Here is a 26,676-nt window from a genome sequence, read left to right as displayed (position 1 = left end):
TTGGAGAGGTGTGGCTGAAAACACCAACCGGATGCAAGTTGCTGCTGAAGTATGTCCGACACGTTCCGGAGGTTCGTCTGAACCTGATATCAGCCGGTCGGCTAGATGATGAAGGCTACACGGGTAGCATCCGGAACGGTGTCATGAAGTTCAGCAAAGGGAGCCTGATTGTGGCTCGGGCCCGGAAGGTCAACACACTGTACCTGATGAACGCCCGGTTATGTCCGGAAGAAGTGAACATGGCATCCGACATTGCCAGTGAGCTGTGGCACAAGAGGCTGTGTCATATGAGTGAGAAGGGGATGAAGAGGCTTGCAGAGGACAACCTCATTCTAGTGAAGAACGTGCACTTGGAGAAGTGCACTGATTGTCTGGCCGGTAAGCAAAACCGGACCTCCTTCCGACCAAGGCCACCTATGAGACGTAATGCACCACTGGAGTTGGTGCATACGGATGTGTGTCAAGTAGACACGAAGTCACATGCCGGAGTGCAGTACTTCGTGACATTCATAGATGACCACAGCCGGAAGCTGTGGGCCACACTGTTGAAGACGAAGGATCAGGTGTTATCCGTCTTCAAAGAGCTCCACGCGAGAGTGGAAAGAGAAACCGACCGGAAGCTGAAGGCGGTTCGAGCAGATAACGGAGGTGAATACCGGGGGCAGTTCGAGGAGTACTGTCGCTCGAAGGGAATTCGGCTCGAATTTACCGTGCCGAAGACGCCTGAACTAAACGGGCTGGCCGAGAGGATGAACCGGACCATAATGGAGAGGGTCCGGAGTATGCTGGCGCATGCAAAACTACCCAAGAAGTTTTGGACTGAGGCACTATCGACGGCGACATATGTGATAAACAGATCACCCTCAGTACCCTTGGACGGAGACACGCCACAGAGAGTATGGACCGGTAAGGAAGTATCCTACCGACATCTGAAGGTGTTCGGGTGTCTCCCGTGCGTGCATGTTGCTAAGGACCAAAGAGGAAAGTTAGATCCAAAGACCCGGCCTTGCATATTCCTCGGTTACGGTGAAGATGAGTTTGGCTACCGAGTGTGGGACCTGGTCGACAAGAAGGTATTCCGGAGTCGAGATATTATCTTCATGGAGGACAAGACGCTCGTCGACTGGGAGTCGGAGAAGAAGATAATGAACTCCGAGTCGACCGGTAAGGATCGATTCTACGATGAGCAGACCCAACCGGCGAGAGACCGGTTAGCACTCGAAGAACCAGCCGGATACAGTGAGGATACCGAATAGGCTGAAGAAGAAGTAGAGGAAGCCGAATCCGGAACCGGCCAAGACCCCGAATCGGATTCAGATGAAGAGCAAATAGAGGAGCCAGTTACCGATGCCCGAAGACCAAGATATCCTCTCAGAGAGAGAAGGGCCCCCCAGATATTTCCGGATGCAGAGCATGTTCTGCTGACCGATGAGGGGGAGCCGGAAAGCTTCGAAGAAGCGAAGGATGACACCCACAGCCGAAAATGGTTAAGTGCCATGCAAGATGAGATGGATTCCCTGCATGAGAACCATACGTACAAATTGGTGGAGTTGCCAAAAGGAAAGCAGGCACTCCGAAATAAGTGGGTGTACAAGTTGAAACCGGGAGATGCAGGGCACTTCAAATATGTCTCTGATTCGGCTCTGGAAAACCTCAACTTGACGGTTTCACCGATTCGGACATGTCGGCTGATGTGGATACCAGCCGGTCTACATCCGGGTATGTAATGACATATGCAGGGGGAGTTGTCTCGTGGCAGTCGAGGCTGCAGAAGACGGTTGCATTGTCAACCACGGAGGCGGAGTACATGGCGGTTGTGGAAGCCGGCAAGGAAATATTATGGATGAAGGACTTCATTGGAGAGCTCGGTATCCGGCAAGATGAATACCGACTCTATTGCGACAGTCAAAGTGCCATCCATCTTGCTAAGAATGCGGCCTACCATTCCCGGACAAAGCATATCCAGCGAAGATATCACTGGATCCGGGAAAGAGTAGATGACCAGGAGTTCGCACTGACGAAGATCCTCACGGCCGAGAACGGGTCAGATATGCTGACCAAAGTGCTGATACCCGACAAGCTGGATGCATGCCGGAAGAGGATCGGACTAGTAAGACACCCCATGCCGGAGTGAAGGGGGAGTTTGTTGGGAGACAGGTCCCTCCGGATGGGAAGTTAGAAGGACAGTGCTGATAAGCAAACTCGGCAGAGGCTGATAGGCCGAGGCCGAAACCGGATGAGGAGTACCCGGCTACGAAGAGCCGGATGGTGCAGACCCGGCGAGAACCGGATGAGGAGTACCCAGCTACGGAGAGCCGGATGGTACAGACCCGGTGAGAACCGGATGAGGAGTGCCCGGCTACGGAGAACCGGATGGTGCAGACCCGGTGAGAACCGGATGAGGAGTACCCGGCTACGGAGAGCTGGATGGTGTAGACCCGGTGAGGAATGCTCACCGGATGAAGAGACATATTCGTAAATATGTTTCTGAGAGTCCATCGAGGCTATATTTGTAAATAGACGAAAAGTCATATTAGTATAAATATGACTTAGGGCAAACTTTTAGTGTTGTTGTCATTCTTGTTGGTGCAAGGAGAGAGAGCGTGTAACTGTGTACAGAGAGAGAGAGAGAGAGAGAGAGAGAGAGAGAAAGAGGTCGTTGCCTCTGTTGTAACCGTCGCTTGTCGCGAGGATCGTGAGCACGAGGTCGTTGCCTCCGTGAACTCACAGTTGTACATTCTTACATAGTGATAGTTTGCAGCCTGTGGGCTGCCGTGGTTTTTTCCCTAGTTTGGGGTTTTCCACGTAAACCTCCTGTGTACTTTTCTCTTCTTTGTGTTGTGTTTTCATTTCCCCGTTTTTTGTGCATGAATCTAAGCTCGGTTGTGGCCAAGCGTTGCGTATAGCGGAGCGTTTAGTTCCCGTCATAAAATACTAACCGGTCCATGTTGACCTTGCGGGACAAACAATGAAGAGTCGGATTTGGACGTCGCAAACCCTATCCGACGCAAGTGTTGCGTGATCTTCAGTCAGCATACCGTCGAGGTGTTCTCTCCGGACTTAAAACCGGGGGTTGAACCATGTACACCTATTCCTCAAGTTCGCCTTGCATGAATGCATTATTCTTTACATCCATTTGATGTAAATGTCACCCCTTTGCCGCGGCAACCACAAACAGGACACGAACAGTTGTCATCTTTGTGACAAGCGCAAAGGTCTCATCGTAGTCGATGTCGTGTTGTTGTGTGTATCCCTTCACCACTAATTGGGCCTTGTAGTGCTTAACAGAGCCGTTAGTGTTGTACGTGACCTTGTACACCCACTTGCATCCAATTGTCTTTACACCCTTCGGGGCGTCAACCAGGTCCCAGGTTTCATTTTCCGCTAATGTGTGCATCTCTTCCTCCATTGTGGCACGCCAATTTGTGTCCTTCACCGCTTCTGCGTAGCTCTTCGGCTCACGCACTCCCGCCACTCACGTCATGTACGCATAATGATGCGCCATGCACTTGTTGTATCCGAACCGAACCACGGGGTTCTTCTGGCGGGTAGATTGGCGTAATTGCTCATTAGCCGATTTTGAGGCCCTCTTGGCCGACGTGAACTTCACTTCTGAAAGTCCATCTTCATTCTTCTTGGAGTAGGATTCGCTTCGATCCGACTCATCTTTATCAGTGCCATACTCCGGCATCTTCTTCTTTCCCTTCTCTTTGCACGTAAACCGTCTTCTCGGCTTCCTGCGCAGAGAGTGCACGACCGAGTCTCCACTACTCGTCGACTCTACGTCTGACTGGTCATGCCAACTTAGTCGCTCATTCGGCCCACTTAGCTTAAATGAGATCAGACTCTCTTCAAGAGCTCCTATGTCTCCTTCGTCCCGAGGCATTTCAGCCTCGCTGACCTCTTCGTCAAAGATCGAGATGGAGTCATCAGGGGTTGGAGGCGAAGGCAAGTACCAAGATGCAGACTCATCGAACACAACATCACGACTTATGCGAGATTGTTTGGTTCGAGGGTTATAACACTTATAACCCTTCTGTTTGTCTGAGTAGCCAACCAAGATACACTTCTCGGCTTTGGCATCCAACTTCCTCCGTTTTTCCTTCAACACATGCACATACGTGATGCTACCTAAGACCCTCAAGTGTGCCAAGTTTGGCTTCTTCTTGAAGTACAACTCATGTGGTGACACTCCTCCATTGGTAGATGCCCGATTCTAGAGGTAGATGGTTGTTCTAACCGCTTCGACCCAATAGAACTTCGGCATATGCTTCTTTTCAAGCATCACCCTTGCTGCCTCTTCTATCGTCTGATTCTCCCTCTCGGCCAAGTCGTTTTGTTGCGGCATGTATCTACACGAGAATTCGTATTGAATTCCCTCCTTCTATAGATAACTCGAGAACTGGTTGGAGAAGTACTCCTTCCCGCCATCAAACCTTAGGCACTTGATCTTTCACCCAGTTTCCCTTTCTGCAAGGCTCTTCACCTTCAGGAAACATGCAAAGACTTCGTTCTTTTTCGCGATCAAGCACACCCAAGTGTGCTGAGTGAAGTCATCGATGAAGTTTACGAAGTAACAGCTTCCTCTGATGCTCACGTTCTATGCCGGTCTCCATATATCCGAATGGATCATATCAACCGGATTTTGACTCCGATTATGCTCATTGGGAAATGGAAGTTGGTGTTGCTTCCCAAGCTGGTAGGCTTTACAGACTTGTCCATTCCAACCACTAAATTTCGGCAATTAGAAAACGATGTTCTTCGTCTACATTTCACGAAGCCACGGGAAGTTAACATGGTTGAACCGCTTGTGCCATAGGTCGATGTTCGACTCGACCTTCTGTCCTTTCGCGAACAATGCAGTTCCGACTTCATTGGTATTGAGGATGAACATCCTCCCTTCTTGGTGCCCTGGCGCAATGACTTTGCCCTCTTCTTCGATGTAACAACCGAGATGTGTGAACCGAACTTGCATATGTCCGACCGACACCAAGTTCTTCGTTATTATTGGGACGTGTAGCACGTTCATGAGTTTCCCTTTCTGCCCGACGTGGCTGAGGGGAACTTCAACTACATGTTCGATGGTATGCGGAGTGTCATCTCCAGTTTCGACCACTCCCTATTTTTCCGGTTTCTCCAAGTATGAGAACCATTCTTCGTGACTCGTCATATGATTTGATGCTCTGGAGTTGGAGCTCGAACAAAGACGGCAGAAAGCGTTCGTCGACCGGCACCAGAAGGGGAATGAAAAGTTGTTCGGGATCGGCGAGGCAGTTTTGGTATTCCAGATCCGGATGGGCAAGATGCCGGGAAAACTACGGTTTCGGTGGACCGGACCATACTGGATAACGCGAGAATTCAAGGGGTCCTATCAATTAGGAACGTTGGCCAATGAAGTCCTAGAGAAGTGGGTAAACGGTTTCCGACTGAAACCTTATCACGGACTGATGCCACAAAATCCGTTCAAGCAACCTGATGACGAAGTGAAAACCAGGAGCGGTAACCAGGAGGCACTTAAACTAGATCCGGCATTGCCAATTACTACGGAAATATGATAGCACTTCTCCGTACTAATAAATAAATAAAATAAATAAATAAATGATGAATGGACACCCCGAAATGACGTGACAATAGCCATTTAAAGCGCACCACGCGGCGTACAACCCCTATTATGGTACACGACGTGCATGCACGAGAATCAAGAAAAGGCGGCAAAATGGGGACACAAAACATCCGCATCGCAAAAGCATTTTCATTTAGCGAGAACAGAGCATATAGAGAGCAGAAGCGGATACAGGTTATCAAATGCGCACAAACAGAAAGCACTGGCGCATCAAAGCTCCCTAGCACAGGAAAAACCAACAATGACCTTGCACCAATGACTCTCTCTAAAACGACAAAGAAGTGGTTAACCCAGAACGGACTGGAGGGTTTCCTCTGGGTAGTCGAAACACCTCCTCACAAAGAACCGGAAAAGGTCGCGCAGAAAATCAACCTTGAAGAAATCACAGAGGAAACTATTCCAAATTGACTACACCATTAACTGACCTTTTAAAAGGTCATCCACGTAAGTCTTTCAAACCAATTTCCTAGAATGAAAAACTTGACACATCATTTGAGACACTCAAAGAGCATGTGTGTCAAGCTCCCACTCTTCTATTATCGAACCCTTCCAAGCCTTTCTCAATAAAAAATGATGCTAGTGATTATGCTATTGGTGTTGTCCTTTATCAAGGCGGTCACCTTATTACTTTTAACAGTAAAAAGCTTGATGCTACTCAATCTCGGTATTAAGTTCGAGAGAAAGAGTTGTTCACAGTAATACATGCACTAAAAACATGGAGGCATTATCTATATGGAAATCAATTTGTGGTTACAACATACCATCCATCATTGAAGTATTTTTGTGAGTAGCTAGATCTTGTTGGTCTTAAAGGCCGTTGGGTTGACCTTATGCAAGATTTTGATTTTTTCATATGGTATCACAAGGGTTCTATGAACATCGTTGCAGATGCTCATAGTCGCATTAAAGAAGTTAACATGCTTAGCTTCACGGAAATAAAATCTGATCTTTTAGATCATTTCGAGGGAAATACCTTGATGGCAGTTATTTCTCAAAATATTGGACAGAAGCCGAATTTGGTTTAGATGTCGTTACTAGCACCCTACCCTCGAAGGTGACCTTTCACATTACAAACAGTTTGCTATACCGTAGTGGCAAGGTCTGTGTTCCATATTTACCAAACTTAAAACAAAAAATTCTTCATGAATGTCATGATGCACCATCCGCTAGTCATCCTGGAATACAACGCACAATTCGTTCTCATGTCAAGTACTTTTTTATGGCCTAAGATGCACTCTAACATGCATAAATACGTGACTCAATGCTTACAATGTCAAATTAATAAGTTGGAACGACTTAAAGTTGTTGGTCTTTTGTATCCTTTAGATATTCCCAACAACAAATGTGAAAGTATCTCGATGGATTTTATTGTTAGTTTACCTCGTACACAGAGAGGTCATGTTGCATTTGGGTTATTGTTGACCGACTAACAAAATTGGCTAGATTTATTCCTACCAAAACCACGGTAACCGCTCAACAATTGGCTTATCAATTTGTTGATGAGTTATTTCGTTTTTATGAATTACCGATGGATATTGTTAGTGATCGAGATTCCAAGTTTACGAGTGACTTTTGGACTCAAGTCTTTAAGAAACTAGAAAGTACGTTGAGCATGAGTTCCGCAGATCATCCTCTATCTAATGGACAAACTGAACGAGTTAATCAAATTATTGAGGACATGTTGCGAGCTTATGTCGCAAAAACCCCTTCTAAGTGGGAGCAATACATTCCTACCTTAGAATTTGCCTATAATAGCTCTAAACATACATCCATTGGATATAGTCCTTTTATGTTGATGTATGGTTTTCAACCACGTGCCCCAATCGATGTCACGATTCATCATTGTAACGAATGGATGGTTATTTTGTGCATCGGAATAGGTTAGAGATGTGTGTTGTGTGTGTTTGTGAGAAGACGAGAGGAGAGTAGAGAGACACAAGATAGATAGAATGGAAAATAGAATACTCAAGAAAATGTATATTACAAAGGAGATTAACCGACCCATTACAAAGTAGGAGGGTGCTTTATATAGTCACCCTCTCTCTTCATTAACTACCAAAGCTCATCAGTCATGGGGAATGTGGAAACTCATTAGTTATGTGTCATAGAATATGATTCTATGACACATAGTTAATATGTAGATAGTGGTGTGACTTTTGACCTTTGAGTGTTCATACACTCGCAAGGGTGTGTTCACACACTAGACCATGTTGAGCTTGATTCTCAACAATTGTGATACATTAGACAGTACACACCAATTTTTGCAAGACATGAACCAAATGTTCAGACAGCTCAAGATCGTGCTCGATTTTATGATGATCAGGATAGACGTCCTCATGCATTTACTATTGCTCAAAAAGTTTTTTGCATATCCCTACAGACTCTAAGTCATTGTCTACATGCAAGTGCGCTAAGTTAAACCCACGATATTGTGGCCCATTTGAAATCCTTAAGCGAGTTGGGTCATATGCTTATCACATTGCCTTACCCCGTAACGTTGGTATTCATCCTGTTTTTCACGTCAGTCGTCTAAAACCATTTTTAGGCTCTGCTGATAACACCATCACAATCCAAGATCTTGTAGCATTTGAGGATTTTTTTTACAGACCTCATGTTCCTAAACGAAATTTTGATTCTTGTACTAAACGTTTACGTTCTAGAGAGATTCGGTTATTCAACATCAAATGGATGGATAAACCTATTGATGATGCCACATGGGAACGCAAGCATACTCTTAAGGCACAATTTCCTCACTTTATATTGCAAGAGTGCAATCTTTTGAAGTAGGTGAGTATGTTATCTACACATAATATAGGTGAGGGTAGGTCACTAATATTTACATAAGTGAAGGGCATGTTCACCAATGTTAAAATTGGACTAATGTCATTGGATAGAAGGAATGATAGGTGCATGCACTATCATGATTTGGACAACCAATGAATGGAGAGTCTTTTAGAAAGCCATATCTATTCAAGGGGCCTAAGGAGAGGTATAAATATGAGGCTTAGCTACCCTCATAGGGACATTACGTCGGAAGGTTGTTGTCTTAGACACCGGTGGTGTGGGCTAGGCTTTCGTCTCGATGATCGTGTTATCTCTTCCAAGGTATTAGTCATCCTAATATTCAGCGGTATGGAACGCCCGTGGTAGATTGGCTATGTCTACATCATAGCTGGGGGTTGGTCAGGTGGAATGGGTTCTTCTATCCAATCTACTTTTCTTCTTTTTACTTTATTTTGGTCTATTGATTAGTAATAGAATCTTAACAATATCTACCAAAGTCTTCAAAGTGTGGGTTGTCAGATTATTCAATGGGTCACAAAATACTATGGGGATGGTCATCTTCTCAGCATCCATATAGTTTTTTCATCCAAAGCACCAAATGGCCCGAGTGCAATGTGGGTATCAAAACATAATCTCACTCTTGCACATGACCGAGGATACCATCCACCTTGTTGCTTTGGTTAGCAAGCTACACCCAAAGTGGATTGACGAACGATCCAATACATGTTAGAAGACCTCTTGGGGTCGCATATATTCCATCCACATGCTGAAAAGGCTCATTGTCCATGTGGATGCCATCTCCTCTGCCTAGCACAACGATTGCAAATCATGCTCATCCACTTACACCATCAGATCCAGTCTTCGACATGCAAGTTGTCATGCTATGTGATCTTGTGGCTTTCCCAAATCCAATGTGGATTGTTCCAACATCTTGTGGTTCCTCATCTGAATATGATGTAATCTCCTTACTTAGGATAGGGTCCACCTCTTTTTGTTGGACTTGGATTTTCACCCTTCTCGGTTAAGTTGGTGTCGATTTTGTCAACTGATTCTATCCACAACCGATTGACAAACCCCCGTCATCTTTGGATTTCGCAAGCTCATGTTTACACTGAAATACCAAAGATTGGAATCAACATATTACATAAGATACATAAATGTCACCAATCTTGAGGTTCATACTTACATAAGATTCATATCCAACAACAATCTTTAATTTGAACTTCTTTATTAGTTCATCCTTTGTTGAGTCGTATATTGCCATCTCGGCATGTGTGAAATTGTCAACAAATTCTGACTTTGTGTAGGTTCGAAGTTCTTTTGGAATGGTTAAGCACTCTTGCCATCATCTTTTTCTGATATGATTGATGAGATCTATGATATTTTACCTTGGGATCCATGAAGCTCTTGATTGACCTTTGCCTTTCATAATTGCCGAAGAACGTGACACCACTGTCTTCTCTAGGAGTCAATTGCTCCTCTTCCTCAATCTTTAGCCCTCTTAGAAGCACTACATCAATGCCATGTACCTTCCGCAAATGTGCCTCCATATCCATTTTCTTTTGAAACCACCCTTGCTTTTGCTAGAATGACTCAAACACTATACATGTCTAAGATTTGATCCCCGTCGAATCTCGACAACACTTGAAGAGCGAGAGTGGCTCACGTAAATTTGGTCAAAATGTGTTGGCAATGAAATAGGCATTAGAATAAACCAATATATACATAACTCTAACTAGATTACAATGATGTACAACAACTCACCTTTTGGAGAAGCATCCAAATCTGGTGGTTCATGTTCCCGTATTGGGTCTAGAGCCTTTGTGGCCTCCATGTTGTTATCAACCTCCATTTAGTGAATACATTGCTTTTGATACCTCTTCATACAAAAACCATGCAACCAAAACCAAAGTTAGCACACATGCATCACTATTATAGACTCGTATACATTGTTGAAAAATGAATCATGCCATTCCTCCCTTCACTTGGTTTTCTTTCACCCAATAAACATCAAACTCTAGGAACTCTTTTGAACGAGAATCCATTTATACAAGCAAGGGAGAATAAAAATAATTACGAACTATTTGCGGTGACAAGAATCTAAACCCTAATACTAGATTTAGAAACATGTAGGTATATTAAAAAACATTTGGATTTCACTTAGAAACATGAAGGTATATCAAGAAATCATGCAAGTTTTCAGAATGCAACATGCAAGTCGGGCTATTCTTGTGAGTCGGGCTCCTTCTAGTGCCCTAAGTCTGTTGGGCTCCTGCGGAGGCGAAATCGGTCAGATCGACACTTTCGGCAAACTACAAGCTATCGGGAAAACAAAGTCCGAGGACAAAGGCGGATTGTAGAGTGTCAAGTTTGGCTACTAATTTGAGCCGAGCAACTCATATTCATATAGTTGGGCTACTCAACCTCCCAAAAATCAGATTTTTTGATGGCGCGCATTCCTTGTATAAAGATATAACGACACAGATTGCACGCGCCCTCGGAATGCACTGTCTATTCGTGGCAGCGATTCCTTGGTCAGGCCTCTTTATGATTTGGATACAAATAGACACACGCCATGCACCAATCACCATCATGTAATCATCTAGATTCTACATACATACATACATACATACATACATACATACATACATACGCATTTGGAGAGACAAAGAGAGGATACATACATACATGTAACATATGCATGCATGTATGTAATACGCATTTGGAGAAACAAAGAGATGAAAGGAAACACTCAAGAGGTAAATATGTATGTATGTAGAACAACCCCCCTCTCTCTGTCTCTCTCTGTCGTGGAGACAGTGTGTGTAAAGGAAGAAGAAGCCCTTCATTCCTAAGTGATGAATCGAGCTAGGGCTTTTCTGCGAGCAGCAGGGAGAAGCGCTTGGTGTATGCAGCAGTTGAGAGGATCGAAAATCCTCGGAGCAGATGTACGTCTTCAATTCTCTCCTTATATAAATACATCTATGATAAACATACATACACCATACATACATGCTTAGGGACGCTCGTTTGTATGTGTGTGTGTGTGTGTGTGTGTGTGCGTGCATACAGAAATAGAAACCATCAGGAGAATGATTTATATATATATGTGTGTGTGTTTCTGCATATGATAATAATCCGAATAATCGATATTATATATGTGTATAAATGTATCTTTATACATAACTTTTTATGTCTATATACGCACGTAATGTATGTATGTTTGTATATATATATAGAAAAACATACATTCATACATACATACATACTATTATTATTACTGTCTATATAGTAGCCGTTCTCCTCACGGTTTTCTATTTCTTAATGGATTTCATTTCTCATCCATATGCACGTGGAGGAAGGTATGGAAGTTCCTACAGGTATGAAAACAGTCTAGCTTCCACTAACCCATTAGTCTACATGAGGCCAGTCAAAACTTATAAATCACATTAATTCCATTACTATCTTGAACCAATTCCATGTAATGAGAGAAGCTATAATGGCAAACAACTTTAAAGTTAATTTTTGTGTAATTTTCTACTAGCCAAACGATGAAGAATTTCTGCTTCCTTTGCAATTAGGACATATGGAGGCAGAAACGATTACTCGTTATGGGAAATATTGTTATGCAAGGGACAATATTGAGACTTGTTTTGGTTTGTAATATTCACTACACCATGGGGAAACGAAAGAGATGAGTATTAGAGCACTTGGACTAATCACATATATTTAATCTGGATGATGAAAATAGTTGGGATAGCCTTAGAGACATTCGAAATCGTCTTCCTAGGTAAAATACATTTGAAGAAATTTACCGAGTGGTAATTTGAAGTAATGGTCTTCCCTTCAAAACACATAAATAAAACATATGATATCTAGCGATGGGTTTAAGTTTGATTACTATGAGAAATGAAAACTGCATACTTTATATTACTTTATTTCATGCATGAATAGGTTGTAAAAAACCGAGATGAAAGTATGGTTCATTACTATGAGAAATGAAAAACTGCATACTTTATATTACTTTATTTCATGCATGAATAGGTTGTAAAAAACCGAGATGAAAGTATTGTCATACAGTTTTAGGTTCTTTTTCTGTATTCAATGATTAACAAATGGATTCTGGTGTTTGCGTTTCCAGGTACGAGAAGGGAATGTAATCAAACGAACAGGTGAGCAAAGTTGGAAGCTCAGTGCATAAATTAAACATATGATATCTAGCGATGGGTTTAAGTTTGATTTCTTTTCTTCCAGGACGCATGGTGGAGGTTGATCGTATTCCTATTTAAATCGTAGTCCATACATTCGAGTTTTCTCCCTCTATATCTGTACTTATTTTCACAATTCAGAACTGATTTAGAAATTTGAAAAACTTTAAAGGTTCTGAAGACTCAGCACACCCAACAAGGACGGGGAGGAGCAACTATACAGGTTTAATATATTAATATCCTGATGGTGTTGACATCCAAAAGAGTCATTTTCCTAGACTTTCGTGTAACTATGACTTGTGATAATAGATTTTCTTAGCTCCTAATCCTATCTTTTGTCAATATTCATGGAATACTGAATTTCAGGTTGAGCTCAGGGATGTTCAAAGTGGCCTTAAGTCAAGTGAAAGATTACGTACTTCAGAGGCCCTTGAAAGTATGCACACTAAACCTGTGAAATCTTTTGTAAGTATGAACAGTTAATTTTCTCAATGGTATGTGAAAAATCTTACCAGTCATAATCATCGTTTCATATGATGCGCTTCCTTTCTTCAGAAACATTTGTTACATGGTCAGTGTGGTTTTCCTACTATTTTAATGCAGAGCTCACGTCATGAAGGTTATAAAAAAACCTAACATTATTGACAGTTTCATCTTCCTGTCTTAGTTCAGGCCCTGTATTAACTCCCCAGAGTGTGTATGAGCTTTCAGTATGGGATTTACTCAAGCATTCAAGAGCATTAAATACGCAATACTAACCAATTCAAAGATTGAAATAATAAAAGATTGCTAGGTATTGCATGAGATGACAATTGTGGAAGGATAATGCTGGTGGATAGTAGGGGCTGCACGACCTTGATTGAGTTTGAGTCTAATGTGTTTTATGCATCTTATTGACTAGATAACATGGGTTGTGCTAACATGAGACGTTTCTTGCTGCAGAAGTGTTCATTGAATCAAAACGCTTTACCTACTTGTATCTCGATGGGAATACTGTGTTTTTGATGGAGTAAGTCTTTCATGAAGTTCCTAATCTATTTGTATTTAAGCGGTCAAGAAAGTGTAGGATGTATCTTTTGGGAGGTTTGTGCTAGCTAGGTATGCATTATTTTCTTGAATATTGAATATTGAATATTGACTTTTCCTGACCACTGAAGAAAGTATTAAGTGTTATTTTTATGGCATGTATCAATTATTTGTAAATTGTTGAATGTACTTTGATGGTTATATTTGAGGGGATTGATCATTGACATGTTTATTTCTAGACCCAAAACATTTGAACAAGTGGAGGTTCCTAAAAGAATGTTTGGTAGTGGAGCAGCATATCTGTCAGGTGAAGTGTGTGATTAGGACGTACCTTAAAGCTTTCCAGTATTTCAAGGCTATGTAATTTCGTACATTATAACGTTTCTTTAATGCAAAATTCCAACAGATGGCATGCCTGTAACTGTGCAATATGCTGATGGAGAGCCCCTATCAGCATCAGTGCCCCAACGTGTCACTTGCAAGGTTGTTGATGCAGAGCCTTCTTATAAAGGACAGACAGCAACTCCCATGTTAGTGTATAACTGACTCATAATATTGTTTTAATTCTAATCTCAAAACAAAAGGTTAGATGGCTTCTGCATGATTAGCAGTTAGAATCTTCTAAGCCTCTCATCGGTTTGATACTTTTTTATGAGACAGTCTGGTTTGTAACTTCCCGAGGGATGCATATTCTTGTCTTAGATATAATGGATAGAGAAACTCTGAAATACACTTTTATTTCCTTATTTCCTTATTTCCTTAAAAGGCCTTTGGCCAAACCCTGAATAAGCAATTAGATGTTCAACTGGAGCAATTACATGGTCTTTCTGGCAGAATTAGTTTATTGAATTGATGCATTTCAACATGGAGATTGTAACATATAATCATGAAAATGATCTATCCAACCCTGCAATATTAAAGGACATCTAGTGGGTTGACTTTATACGTCATACATGACAGATTTCATGTGTCGCAATGCAAATTTGAACATGTGTAGGCACTAGAAAATATGGAGCCCACTTAATTGTTTGTACAAAAGAGCACAAAAAGCAATCAGTGAGCTGATGATGGTCTCTTAGAAAGTATGATTCCAGCAATTTATGGTGCATGCCAACGGATTGATTTTCATTGATTTGTGACAGATATTTATCATTTCTAAAATTTCCCAGTTCACTATGAGTGGCGGTAGGTTTTCATGTTTCTGAAAATCAGAAATTTAATTATTGGGTTTGACACTGTGCCCCTTGTTGGTTTGTGCATGGATGTGCATGCATTTTTATATTCTGATTCTCAGTTCCCTTCTCCTTTTTCCTTACAACTACCGGCACTCAAAAATCTTTTCAATCTACGACTGCACATTTATTGTATTCTACCTTACACCCTACTTATGTAATTTGATTAGTAACCCTTATTTTTTATGCTCTCTCTCTATGGACATGTTTTCTTCACAGATATCTTACGACATCGAATGATCAGTACTAATGTTGATCTTCCCTGCATTGTCTCTAGCCTTCTCTGTGTTATGTGTGCTGAATTCCTATGTTAATCTGTCCTGAATCTCTGCTTAGTCCTGGTGTTAATGTCAACCAAGTGTTTATATTAAGCTCACTGAATATTTTTGTCCATCTCTGGGTACTCCCTGTGTCAAATCTCCTGAATCTTTATGTTAATCTCTTTGCTATTTTTTCCCATTCTCTGCTAATTTCTGCCCAATCTCTGGGTAATTCTTTGCTTAATCACAGCCTTCACTGTCTGACATTAATCTCTTTGTTGCACTCACTGTCTTGCAAGATCCCTCCTTTAGACCGTCATTATCAACACACTGAAAGCTGCATACCATGCCTGCATATTATATATTGTTGTTTGTATATAGTGTTGTTCTATATTAGTTGATATTTTGTCCCAAAATTACCCCTTCTTTACTGCCGTCAGTTTCTTTTGTTTATGCAGGTCTCATAATGCAGGATCCACTATTACTGCTACCCAAGCAGGGTCTATTCCTTCTTTGTCTCGATCAGGGTCTCTTCTCTCTCGCCTTTTGCATTTAATATTGCATGTAATTTCGTTCCAGCTATTTTTGTTTCTGACTATAGAGTACTACCAACAGTCTTCAATTACCAATCTCATACAACTCTGTTAAGTTAGCCACTACGGTTCCAGTCCTTTCTGCACTTGCATATTGCTCTTTGTTTAGAAATCATAAGGAAATTCTGCAAATTTGGTAAAGAAAGTTCCCATATAACATTTACTGGCCCTATAGGTCACATTGATGGCATCTCAAGGTCAAATAAATTATACTCATCATCATCATCATCACTTTTCTCACTTCTGTGATTTCTCTCTATATCCTGGCCAATATAGTCGGAGCTTAATCCTTTATCTGCAAAAGACATATCTAAGAGGCTAAACTACTCTTAAACTAAAGGAATCATCAGTCACACTTTCACAAGGCTTTCTCTCAATCTATCTCTCTCATCAGACATGCATTCTTCATACCAAGGCATGAAGAATGCATTCTTAAGCGTTTAAGAAACTGAATGGAGTCCAAAACCTTCTGATGGGATTTTCCAATGTGTACCAGTCATTAGGCTGCCCACAATTTTGATGGGAGTCCCGTTGGGATTGAAGGCTCGTAGGTTGCTCCTATTAAACTAGAAAACGTTTCATATATGATTTAATATTTTCTGATTTCCTGTACAGTCTTGTCTTTTTCTGTACACTGGAAAAGATTTCCCACTCAGCATTTAAAAGGTATTTATGAAGCCATGACTTGGCTATCCCATCTGCATTTAAAGCTCTTCTTGGTAACGCACATTCTATGTATCTTAAATAGCACATATACATGTGTGCACTCCTATCGTAAATATATATCAGGTAGATGGGCTTTTGTTTTGCAGAACTGCCTCTGCATTCTTTAATCTCTACTATGTGTTAAACCCCATAATTGCTTTTAGTTTCTATATCTCTGCCTTAAGATATTTCAGAAAACTGTCACTCTATCTTTACTTCTCTACAAGTTCATTGGGTCAGGTGCAATTGTATCAGTTCAGGTGCAATATTCTCCCTTGATGACATTGATCACAACTGGAAGTCTTAAGAATAATTTCAATTTAAAATTGAGAATGATGCAATATAAGGCTTTTCCAAAACTCTAGCAGATTTACCAATATGCCACTGTGTATGAAGAGGTACAGCTGTCCAAACAAGCTTTGTGTTTTTTCCTTCTTGGGGAACATAGAGCATTCAAGATCTGATCCATTCTGAAAGAAGTTTAAATGTCTTAAACAACTACTGGAAAATGTTACACAATCATTGTCGCTTCTTACGGATATTGAATAATGGAGTAGAAAACGATATGAAGCCATTGGATGGAATGACACTCATCAATCATGTTTTAATGGATTTTTTGGCTTGTGAGTATGTTTGCATGGATCCTCAATATACAAAGATGATGCATTCTATATTTTCTGGTCAACATACTGCAAGAGAACATAACTTGATTTTCCTCCGTAAGTCTAATTACTCTCAAATTCTATGGCAAGTTGGCGAGCATATGCACTCAATTCTTCGGTTTGGCCTTATGTTCCACTGAGGCTGCAGAAATATAGACAACTGAGGTATAGCTTTAGTTCACACATCCAACATGAGGTTTACAATGTTTTGCATTTATATCTGTAGAGTTCTTGAAAGTGGGTTCCATTTTGAACCCAAATCTCTACTAGTCTTATGCATAGTTCATCATATCCTCCCAGCTGTTCAATGGTTTATCCTTTGACTTTGATTGTAAATAAAAGGTTTTTTTCCAGCTTTGATGCATGCAACAATGGAGATAAAATTGGAAAGCAGTCAGGCAGTGAAAAGAGGCAATTGAACATTTTTGATGGATATCATCTTTTTTGGACTTCGGTTTTTTGTTTAGATCTAAGAAACGGAAATATCTACTTCTTTACCAGGATTGATGACGCAAATGATGAGGCTGCCCTGAATGAGCTGCGTGAAATAAAAAGGCAAATGGATGAATTGGATAAGAAATATGATTCCTATTTCACTGTTGAATACGCATTAAGACTGGCTGAAAGTGGCTTCAAAGATTCTGATGATGAAGATGAACCTTCTGCACATTCAGATGACTCAGATTCAGCCGATCCATTGCGAGTAGCCATTAGTGACATTTCTGACATCTCAGATAACGATGATGCTAATGTTACTTCAAGTAAAATTGATGATGTCATATCAAGCAATCTTGATGACAATGTTGATCCCAATATTACTTCCATTGATAGCAACGATAATGAGGATGAGGATGATTATGATGATTGAATCTCAGACACCTTGTATTGCAAATTTTTTGAATGAAATATGGATTCAATACCCTTAGAAATGTATTGGTTAAAAATTTCCAGATTTACAATAGCCTCATAGCAGTAGCCTATGGGTGTTGCAAGTGAAGAAAATATGCCCCTTTTCTGAGGGCCATGATAAATGTTTTGTAGCAATCAATAATTACTTCCAGAGTATGAACCGGGGGATTGCTTTATGTTAAAATCTCAAGCATGTGAATGGATCTGTATTAACCTAAACTTTCAGGAAAATGATAGGGGTGTGATTTCTTCATATAGTTATTACTAAAGTTTTAATAGAAATGGAAATGAACTTTTACCTTTAATTCTTATAAATGCTTTGTGAAGTGCTATGCATATGATCATTTCCAATTCTTGCAAAATAAGAAACTGCACGTGGATGAACCTGTTCTTTTAAATACCGTTCATTTAAGTTGTATAGAATTTTCTTATTCATTCTGAGTATAGTACCATTAACAATTCCATCTCCCTCTTCAAGATGACTTCTAGAAAGAATGATAAATACACATGGTTTTTGTAGGCTGATATCATCATGAAACAAATTAGATTAACACATGTATCCTGTGGTTTTCTAAGCCAATCTCAGCTTTTTTGTTTTTTCAGGTATAAGAAAGTTGTGCTGGAAAATGGAGTACAGATTATGGTATAAAGTTATAAAGATTACCCATGATGTTTCTGTGGTTCTTTTAAAGAAACTAATCCTTCTCACAACAATGTTTTTTGTTTCAGGCTCCTACGTTTGTTGTAGCCGAGGATGAGATAATTGTTGATACTACGGATAATTCTTACGTAACAAGGTGCAAACTACCTTTCCTGATTTTTCAGTAATTAAAAAGGAAACATCTATTTTTAGCTGAGGTGATCAGATATTGTTTTTGTTGTAATGCTATGGTTTCTATGGAGGGAATTTCTGAGTCAATATCAAAAGTGATTGGAAGGATGAATGTTTCAGAGCATTAATTGCCAATCGTTTTTTGCAAATTCCATGAATATTTTCAATATACTTCTGACGATGAATAGTTTTTGTTTTTCTGGACATTTCTAGGGCGAAGGGATAGATTTCTTTTTGCGGTTCTACTAATCAGGGTATGGTCCATGAATGCTTATTTCTGTCATAGTTTCTTGGAGCAGCGTGAATGAATAAGAACGCAAGACTAAATGATTGGGCAAATTGATATCTAGGTATAGAAATACTCAGCTAATCTTTTTTATTTCACTTATCATTTGGCCTATTTTTGGAGAAATAGTACTCTTCACATTCTTGTAAAATCTTTACAGATTCTGAGATCTTAATAAAATCCCAAAGCCGTGGAACTTATTATTTCATAAAGGTTTCCTGCTATCGTGTTCTTTGATGTTCAGGCTGTGTTAAGAACAATGAAGATTTTTAATAAACCTGTTCAAGAACTTAGGCTATACGCATCACATCATGCGGGTACTAGTATTTTGTATTCAAAGGGGAAGTGTTTTGTTCAAGAACCTGTTCAAATGGATAAATTCAGTCCATAATTCTACATTCTCTCCATTAGATTTTGTTGATGTTCATTTGCATAATGTCTTGGATATATTATAATCCAAATGAAGATCATAGGACTATTGAGATTCTCATGACATAATGGTTGTAATGTAAATATTTGGGAATAGGTTTGTAAAGTTTGATAGTGTCTTGGCCAATTTGATAAAACTCCCCAATTGTCACCATCATCGGCAATATTCACCTATTGTTACCAACATCAACAATATTATTCTCTCAAAAGCATGTGAATCAATTTGTGTCTGCACCAACCCCTAGAGATATATTACAATGTGCCCCATGACATTGTCATGAAAATACCATTTTGTAAGAATGTCATCGTTGTTGATACCCAAGTTTGTACATGCCTTCGAAACTTATTCTTTGATTCCCTAATATTCAACAGAGGATGACCTTTCCAAGACATCAAAATTTGATGAAAAGTATGATTCATGAATATAAAAAATACGACTCGTCCTTGAAAATAAACTAAAATGTCTTTTGTTTTTCTTACCGAAAACTTACTTTTTTACTTGGGTGTTTTACAATCGACAATGGTTTGGTTTGGTTCAGTTTAGTTTGAGAGTGTCAAACTCAAACCGTTTAAAAAAGTTGAAATTTAAATTGAATGGAACCACGAAACCATTTAAACCGAACCATTTCAAAAACATTGTTGAGCGAGCAAGCTCAACATGCGTCAGACCAGTTGGACAAGCAAGTAGGCAAGACCGGAATCGATTTGGTTGGTTAGGCCCACTTAGGCTGATAAGCCTAAGCTCCAGATTGGGTTCCAGACTGGATGCCGGATCGACGGAAGAAGCTGGATACCGGATCCGGATGTCGGAGCGGCTGCGGAAGCCGTCTGGAACGTCACACGTGCTGAGTAGACCTATTTTATTAAATAGGTCCAACGTAGGAAATTAGTGTCAGACGCTCCTTTAAGAGCATTGAAGTACATGTCAGACTTCATAACGGCCCTAACAGATGGGCTTGTATATATAAAGTGCACATGAGCACTATGTAAGTTACGTTAAGTTACTGAGTCTTTTTTATAATAGATTTTTGTGTGTGTCTTGAACCGTTTACAAAAGCCTGAACCTGAACCGACTAAACCATTAAGCCCATTAAGCTAGAATTTTGTTGTTCGTTTTGTTTAAAACCGAACCATTGCCCATTGCTAGTGTTCTACTTGATAACCAAATCAAGGTCATTTTTTGAGACATATCACCATCAGTCCTTTTGAGGTATATATACCCACAATGAGACCGGTTATTAGTCACTCTGAGACAACTAGTGCGTAAACTAACTAGTAAAGCAAACTCTAATATTATTGAATGGCCTAATCACATTCATAAGACCAAACACTAACAAACAATCATGAAGAGACTTTACCATAATTTCACACACGCTTAGAGATTGAGATCAATAAAGTAATCAAGGAGAAAGGTAACAACGTAAGCTTTAGCCCTAAGTAGTTAGAATGAGAGAGAACCCTTGTAAAAGGGTTTTTTAGTTCACTTTTATACTTTGTTTATTTAATCAAATCACAAGTAAATAGGATCTTGTATCCTCACTTTTAAACCCTTAAATAGGATCTTGTATGTAAGTGGGGATACATTGTAGATCCTCCAGTACCAAGTATATTTAATATAGGACTTACATCCTTGTACCTATATTCTACTCACACATGTGCACCCTTGCATGTGAGTTGTATATATACCTCATTGTGGGTATTTTTGTAAGTTGATGATCCTTATTAATATAGAGGAATGGTCTTTAGCACACTCTTGTTAATCATCCCCCATTTTATATTATTGTTCATAAGTGTATCTTCCTCTCTCTCTTCCTCTCGCACACATACACACAAAAATCACATAATCTTTTGCTCCTTAAGTACTCACATAATTAGTCACTAATTAACCCTAGTTAAATGCCTAATTATTAACAATTGTATTAGTATAAATACAACTAGGGCAAACTTTATGTGTGTGAATAATTAGAGTAGTTGATCATTATTTTGTGTAGTTATAGAAAGTAGTTGCCTTTGTAACTGAGTGTGAGTGATAGTAAGAGAGTGAGAACAGAGTTGTAACTCTGTAGCCGTCTGTTGACGAAGAAGAACTCAAGATCGTTGCGTTCGAGTTTCTTATTGCATAGTCCTCCTACCGTATAGTGATATGTTTAGAGTTTGTGGATTCCACGTGATTTTTCCCATTCAGGTTTTCCACGTTAAAACATCTTGTGTCCCTGTGTTCTCTCGTTTTCTTTACTTTTGTTTTCTTGTTTGTTTGAGCACTATCTTTCACGTTCTTTGCACCCATTTTCATATACGAGAAACCAGTTGTGGCTGGTTATGATCCTAACATGAACAAGCTGAGAGTCAGATCAGGTGAAGACCGATCGGCTAGGCCCGGATTGGATCAGATTAGAGAGCCGGATCGGAGAGCCAAATCCGCGGAGAGCCGGTAGGCCGTTAGAGATCTACGCTCCTAGTCTAGTAGGTAGTTATATTCCTAAGAGTTAGTGTCAGTAGCTCAGTTATGAGAATTGAAGTACTTGTTAGTACTTCTGACTGTCCTTTATGGACTTGTATAAAAGTGCTCACTGAGCACATTCGTATGTACAAAGTTTTGTTATTTTTCGAATATGATTTTAGTCTTCTGCTCTCTCTGTCTCTCCTATGTACTATGCTTTCTCTCCCTTGTTCTTCTGTGTTTTCTGCTATTGTTCGTATGAGTCGGTTGTGTCTGTTTCAACTTCCTTATTTTCTTGTGAATACAACTTCCTTGTTTTCTATCTATTCTGTGTCAACTATCTCTCTCTCTCTCTCATACAGACACACAAACATATCTATTCCGCTGCATAGAATCGTACACTTCATTCTTTACATGATCTAAGAAGATTAGTTCTGTAATCAATGAAAGCTAACAAGTTTACGAGGTATCCTTCTCGTAGGGTTTGGTCCTACAATGGCAAACACTCATAAACTGGCAACAAAGTCCAGGAGTATGATCGATTATGAGCCAAGATCACCAATTATTCTTGATGCCAATGCACTAAACTTAGCCACAATGGACAAAATTCTTATGAGTCCCTTGATTTCTCTTCAAGAAACTATAAACAAGCAAGGTGAAGAGATTAGGACACTAATGAAAGAGAGTGCTAAGCTCCAAATTGTTGTTATTGAGAATGGAAGTGTTAAGAAAATGGTTGTAAAACTTGAAGATGAGATTCAAGAATTTTAGAAAGCTTATTTCGAAATAAATGAGCTCCTTAACAAGATTGAGTTAAAGCATTAAAAGAAGAATAATGCGACACAATGAGGGGGGATGTAAGTGACATGAAAAATGTATGCACAACAAAGTCATGGATCGATGTATGTGGTGGGGATGTGGTATCAGATTCATCTATTATGCATGTAACACCGGGTCCTTTAGAATAGGTAATATGTCGCATTCCTTTATTGATAAATACATGAGATGTCAATAATTACTATTTTTGAACAAACTTTCAAGAATGTATCACGCATGCGCACACAATATTTTAAAACATCACTAAAAAATACAGTTAATATTATCAAGATTTCAAATTTATCCTATGTATCCCCACCATAATTGTAATATGCTTCATTGTACATAATGTTGATTTCGAATCCAACTTAACAAATTTAGAAATGCAATTTTGTTGCTATATTTGTCTCTAAATCCTATAAAGATTGTTATATTGAATTAGTAAATAATATTTTTGGATACAATTAGAAACATATTCACAAATGAATATCGCATGATATACCACACATGCCAAAAAACTACTACGAACATTATATCCCAATCATACATGAACAACATGAATGTATTATCAAGTGAGCAACAACGTTGACTTAATATTATTGTGTTTACTAGAAACTCAATAACCAAGATTAAAGACAACATAGATCATACAATAAAGCTAAATTCAATTATATTAATGAAGAAACAATTAGAACCAACATTTGTCATACTATGGATAGTTTATCATCTTCTATCAATGAAAATTATACTTAACCACATACTTTACGAGTCAACCTTTGCAAACATATAATAGACACTTAAAGTTCGAGACACCAATCGAATAGTGTAAAGAAATGGTACTCAAACAAAAAAAAGCTTATATGACAAAACAAGTTTAGGGTTACAAGTTTTAAGTTACAAATACAAAGTATTATACAATCACTCCATTAGGAGGTCTGGAACAGGTTGCTCTCCAAGATCAGCCGACAATTGTGTTGCATCTACGTGTTTTGTCTCCTAAGCTGAATCTTGTATTTGATCAGACACTGGTGCATCTTCAAGGTCGACAAGGTCCCCTTCTTCGTCTATAGGTTCCATTGACTCTCTAGAGGTCAGCTGAAACGTCTCAGTTTCATTGATATGATTTGCCCAACCTCTTGGTCCTAGTCGGGACAATCATAGATACCTTGGATCCTCATCTTAATAAAATTTACTTGCTCGGGGTCCTTCTCTAATGCGATGCAGTTCCTCAACAATTTAAGTGCGCACGTAGTCGTTGTTCCTAAACAAACAATCACACATGCAAAAGTAAGAAAACAAAGACAGGAAATTCTATTTTATTTTAAGAAAATTTGATTAGACTTATGACATTGCTTGTGCCAGAAAATAAGTTGGGCACCCAATCATCAAGGTTCGAGAACAACGCGACCAATCGATTAATCAATTGTCGGGGCTTTTGATATGGGTTTACAAGACTCTTGTCGCCAGAGACATGGCACAATTTCTTTGTTACAGCTGGGCACATGATATAGTTGATGACGTTCTGCTCATTCACATGTGCTCGAGCCTTCTTCTTAAAAATAATGTTGTAATATCCCACACAAAAATGCTCCACACCGCTCACCATTCGATCACCCGGGGTACGAGCTACGTTTGTTTTAACCCTATTTTGTAATTGAATTGAAACAAGTTAATATATATAGTAAGTACCCTAGAATCCATATATTAAATATATAATAACATAAAGCTTACCAATGCATGTGTTCGGTAGCATGACATCTCAACTTCAATGCAGTAGTGACCGATAAAGCCTGACCCATACTATGAAATATAACGATTCGCCATAATGGAGCCAGGGTTAGCTCTGCAAAGTTTTTTACCATCTTCTCTATTTGTAGATATTTGTATGTTACATCGTCATATGTAGAGCCTGATATCTGGAATCCATATGGTATATCCGCAACAAGCAATGTATAATGTCTCTTGGGTAATATGTCAAGCATATTACCCACATCACCATTATAAACACTATAGTACAGTTGTTGGAAAGGACCAACATTGTGCAAAAAACTTTTCACGGTGTCTAAGTCATCAGGCACCTCGAGCTCCTTTCCTTTTGTCATTCGTTACTCATATTTTGCTCGTTCCAAATGGGTGATGAAGGCGCTTGGTATGCCTTCATTGTTGTCACCCATTTTCTTTGAGTGAGGTGGTTTTTATAATTATACGTTTTGTAAGAAGATCCCCATTATCCTAAAATCAATTAATATTTGTAAAACATACATACCCATTCTCTAAACACAATGAAGATTTCTTCAAGAGCCTTGTATGATGATGTTTTGGGGCACGATTGCTCCACCTCTTCCCATGTAGGCAGGGACAATTTTTTCATCATCAACTCTTGTATCTTCATATAAACCTTATGGCTGAAAATTAAAAGAAAGTAAGGTTAGAATAAAGAGCAAATCAACAAATCAATACAATGAAAACAAATCATCACATAGAATACTCACTTTTGAAACTCTTGATAATACAAATATTAATAATCTGTCTTCTTTGATTCCTTGCAATGACCGCCAAGGAAGCAACTTCATATCCTCGGCTAATTCTTCAATTACTAAGTCACTTTTACGTGACTTAGACTTTATCTCCACTTGTGGGTCGAGCTTAACGTTCTTTGATCTTTAACCCTTTACTTCTTTTCACTCCCACATACTAAAAATTCGATCTTAGAGGTCCCACACCTCCCCTGTTCTGAACGCAAGTTGAAACCACGAGTCATATTTCCTCAGGCCTTCAGACTTGGTTATTTTGTCAACTGCTATCCCCACTTAAAGCAGACATTGTCGTCACAATCCAAGATGCAACACATCAAGGTACTCATGATTGAACAACATGATGCGCTCAATACATTATCTGTAGTCATTATCATTGTTATGATCCCAAGCTAGCAACTTGGCTTCTTCATGTGTAAGGCCAACGTACACTTTACATTTTGCATATTTGAAGAATGGGGTAAGAGGATACTCCTTCACAAGTTGACATCGAGCTTCAGTAGAGGGGGATCCTCCAATAACATAGTATGTGTAGTCGTCAGCTGAACTGTACTTAAAGTTAGCAACAGTTGGGCACTGATCAAGGTCTACCATTACTAAGAATGGCACTACAATGGCATGTGGATTTATCTTCATTTTTGTTTTTAAGTTTTGCACATGCACTGAATGTGGCTCTCTTATTTCTAGACCCCGTCTTCCTGTTTCAGGATCAATGGGTGGCCTCTTAATAGAGGGGATCAACAAGTGAAATAGTTGTCCTTTACGGACACGCTTCGTCTTTACAATGTTTTCTCTGATCCGATTTTGCTCTAAGGTGGGTATTCCCGATGCAATGTGGCCCCTGAAGTAATAACTTCGTGCTCGGTATCTTCCTCCTCATCTTCCACGAACTCGAGTACCTCGGGCTCGTCCTCCTCAGGTTGCTGTCTTTTCTTGTACTTCTTATGTTCCGGTTTTGATTTATTGGCAGACTTTGGTGGTGTGGTTGCTTGCGCGACCATCAGCTCTCCCTTAATATAAGGGCGCAAAGCAACAATCAAATTATTTTTGGTTTGAACATCTTTTTTCAAAGCTTTCGGGTGGCAAGAGTCAGTTACGAAATTTTGTTCATCTATCCTGACTCTACGCATTCCCATCGAACTATCAACATCGAACAAGAGGTTCGATGAGTCATTGTCTTCGTATTTGATGTTCTTTACATGGCTGTAGGTGAAGGTCCTCCCCACCTGCAACTTGCCCTCACCTTCAAATTTCGCAAAATTAAGGAGCAAATCTCCTTCCTCTTGGGTATTATTAATGTCCACTCGACATGAGGGTAGCTCTTCAGGTGAGGCTCC

The 26,676-nt window shown here is 39.8% G+C and overlaps 1 protein-coding gene across 6 annotated transcripts; it reads left to right on the top strand.

Moving 5' to 3' along the window:
* Positions 1 to 11,186: 11,186 nt before the first annotated feature.
* Positions 11,187 to 19,409, top strand: LOC147863170 (elongation factor P (EF-P) family protein). Of its 6 annotated transcripts, none has more exons than XM_087321055.1 (12): positions 11,187 to 11,355; positions 12,549 to 12,579; positions 12,662 to 12,675; positions 12,788 to 12,838; positions 12,982 to 13,051; positions 13,558 to 13,624; positions 13,881 to 13,948; positions 14,048 to 14,171; positions 15,592 to 15,660; positions 17,184 to 17,258; positions 17,436 to 17,504; positions 17,595 to 18,037. In XM_087321055.1, exons 1-12 carry the CDS (start codon positions 11,266 to 11,268, stop codon positions 17,959 to 17,961), a joined length of 1,095 nt encoding a protein of 364 aa, XP_087177181.1. In that variant the 5' UTR covers positions 11,187 to 11,265; the 3' UTR covers positions 17,962 to 18,037. The 6 variants fall into 6 exon arrangements, with proteins under 6 accessions (XP_087177181.1, XP_087177184.1, XP_087177183.1 ...); XM_087321056.1 differs by having other exon boundaries at positions 11,188 to 11,355; positions 17,448 to 17,504; XM_087321060.1 differs by lacking the exons at positions 17,184 to 17,258; positions 17,436 to 17,504; positions 17,595 to 18,037 and adding exons at positions 18,606 to 18,645; positions 18,732 to 18,799; positions 19,048 to 19,409 and having other exon boundaries at positions 11,191 to 11,355.
* Positions 19,410 to 26,676: the final 7,267 nt, after the last annotated feature.

Source organism: Azolla caroliniana, unplaced genomic scaffold (assembly GCF_043228905.1).
Source record: "Azolla caroliniana isolate FFs.n. ecotype wild unplaced genomic scaffold, voAzoCaro1.0.p SCAF_6, whole genome shotgun sequence".
Taxonomy (NCBI): domain Eukaryota; kingdom Viridiplantae; phylum Streptophyta; class Polypodiopsida; order Salviniales; family Salviniaceae; genus Azolla; species Azolla caroliniana.
This window is presented reverse-complemented; position numbering and strand designations above follow the sequence as displayed.

Coding starts and splice junctions, on each gene's coding strand:
- LOC147863170 (XM_087321055.1), top strand. CDS start 11,266: ATGAATCGAGCTAGGGCTTTTCTGCGAGCAGCAGGGAGAAGCGCTTGG. Junction 11,356..12,548: donor CGAAAATCCTCGGAGCAGAT/GTACGTCTTCAA, acceptor TTGCGTTTCCAG/GTACGAGAAGGGAATGTAAT. Junction 15,661..17,183: donor CCTTCTTTGTCTCGATCAGG/GTCTCTTCTCTC, acceptor TTCTATGGCAAG/TTGGCGAGCATATGCACTCA.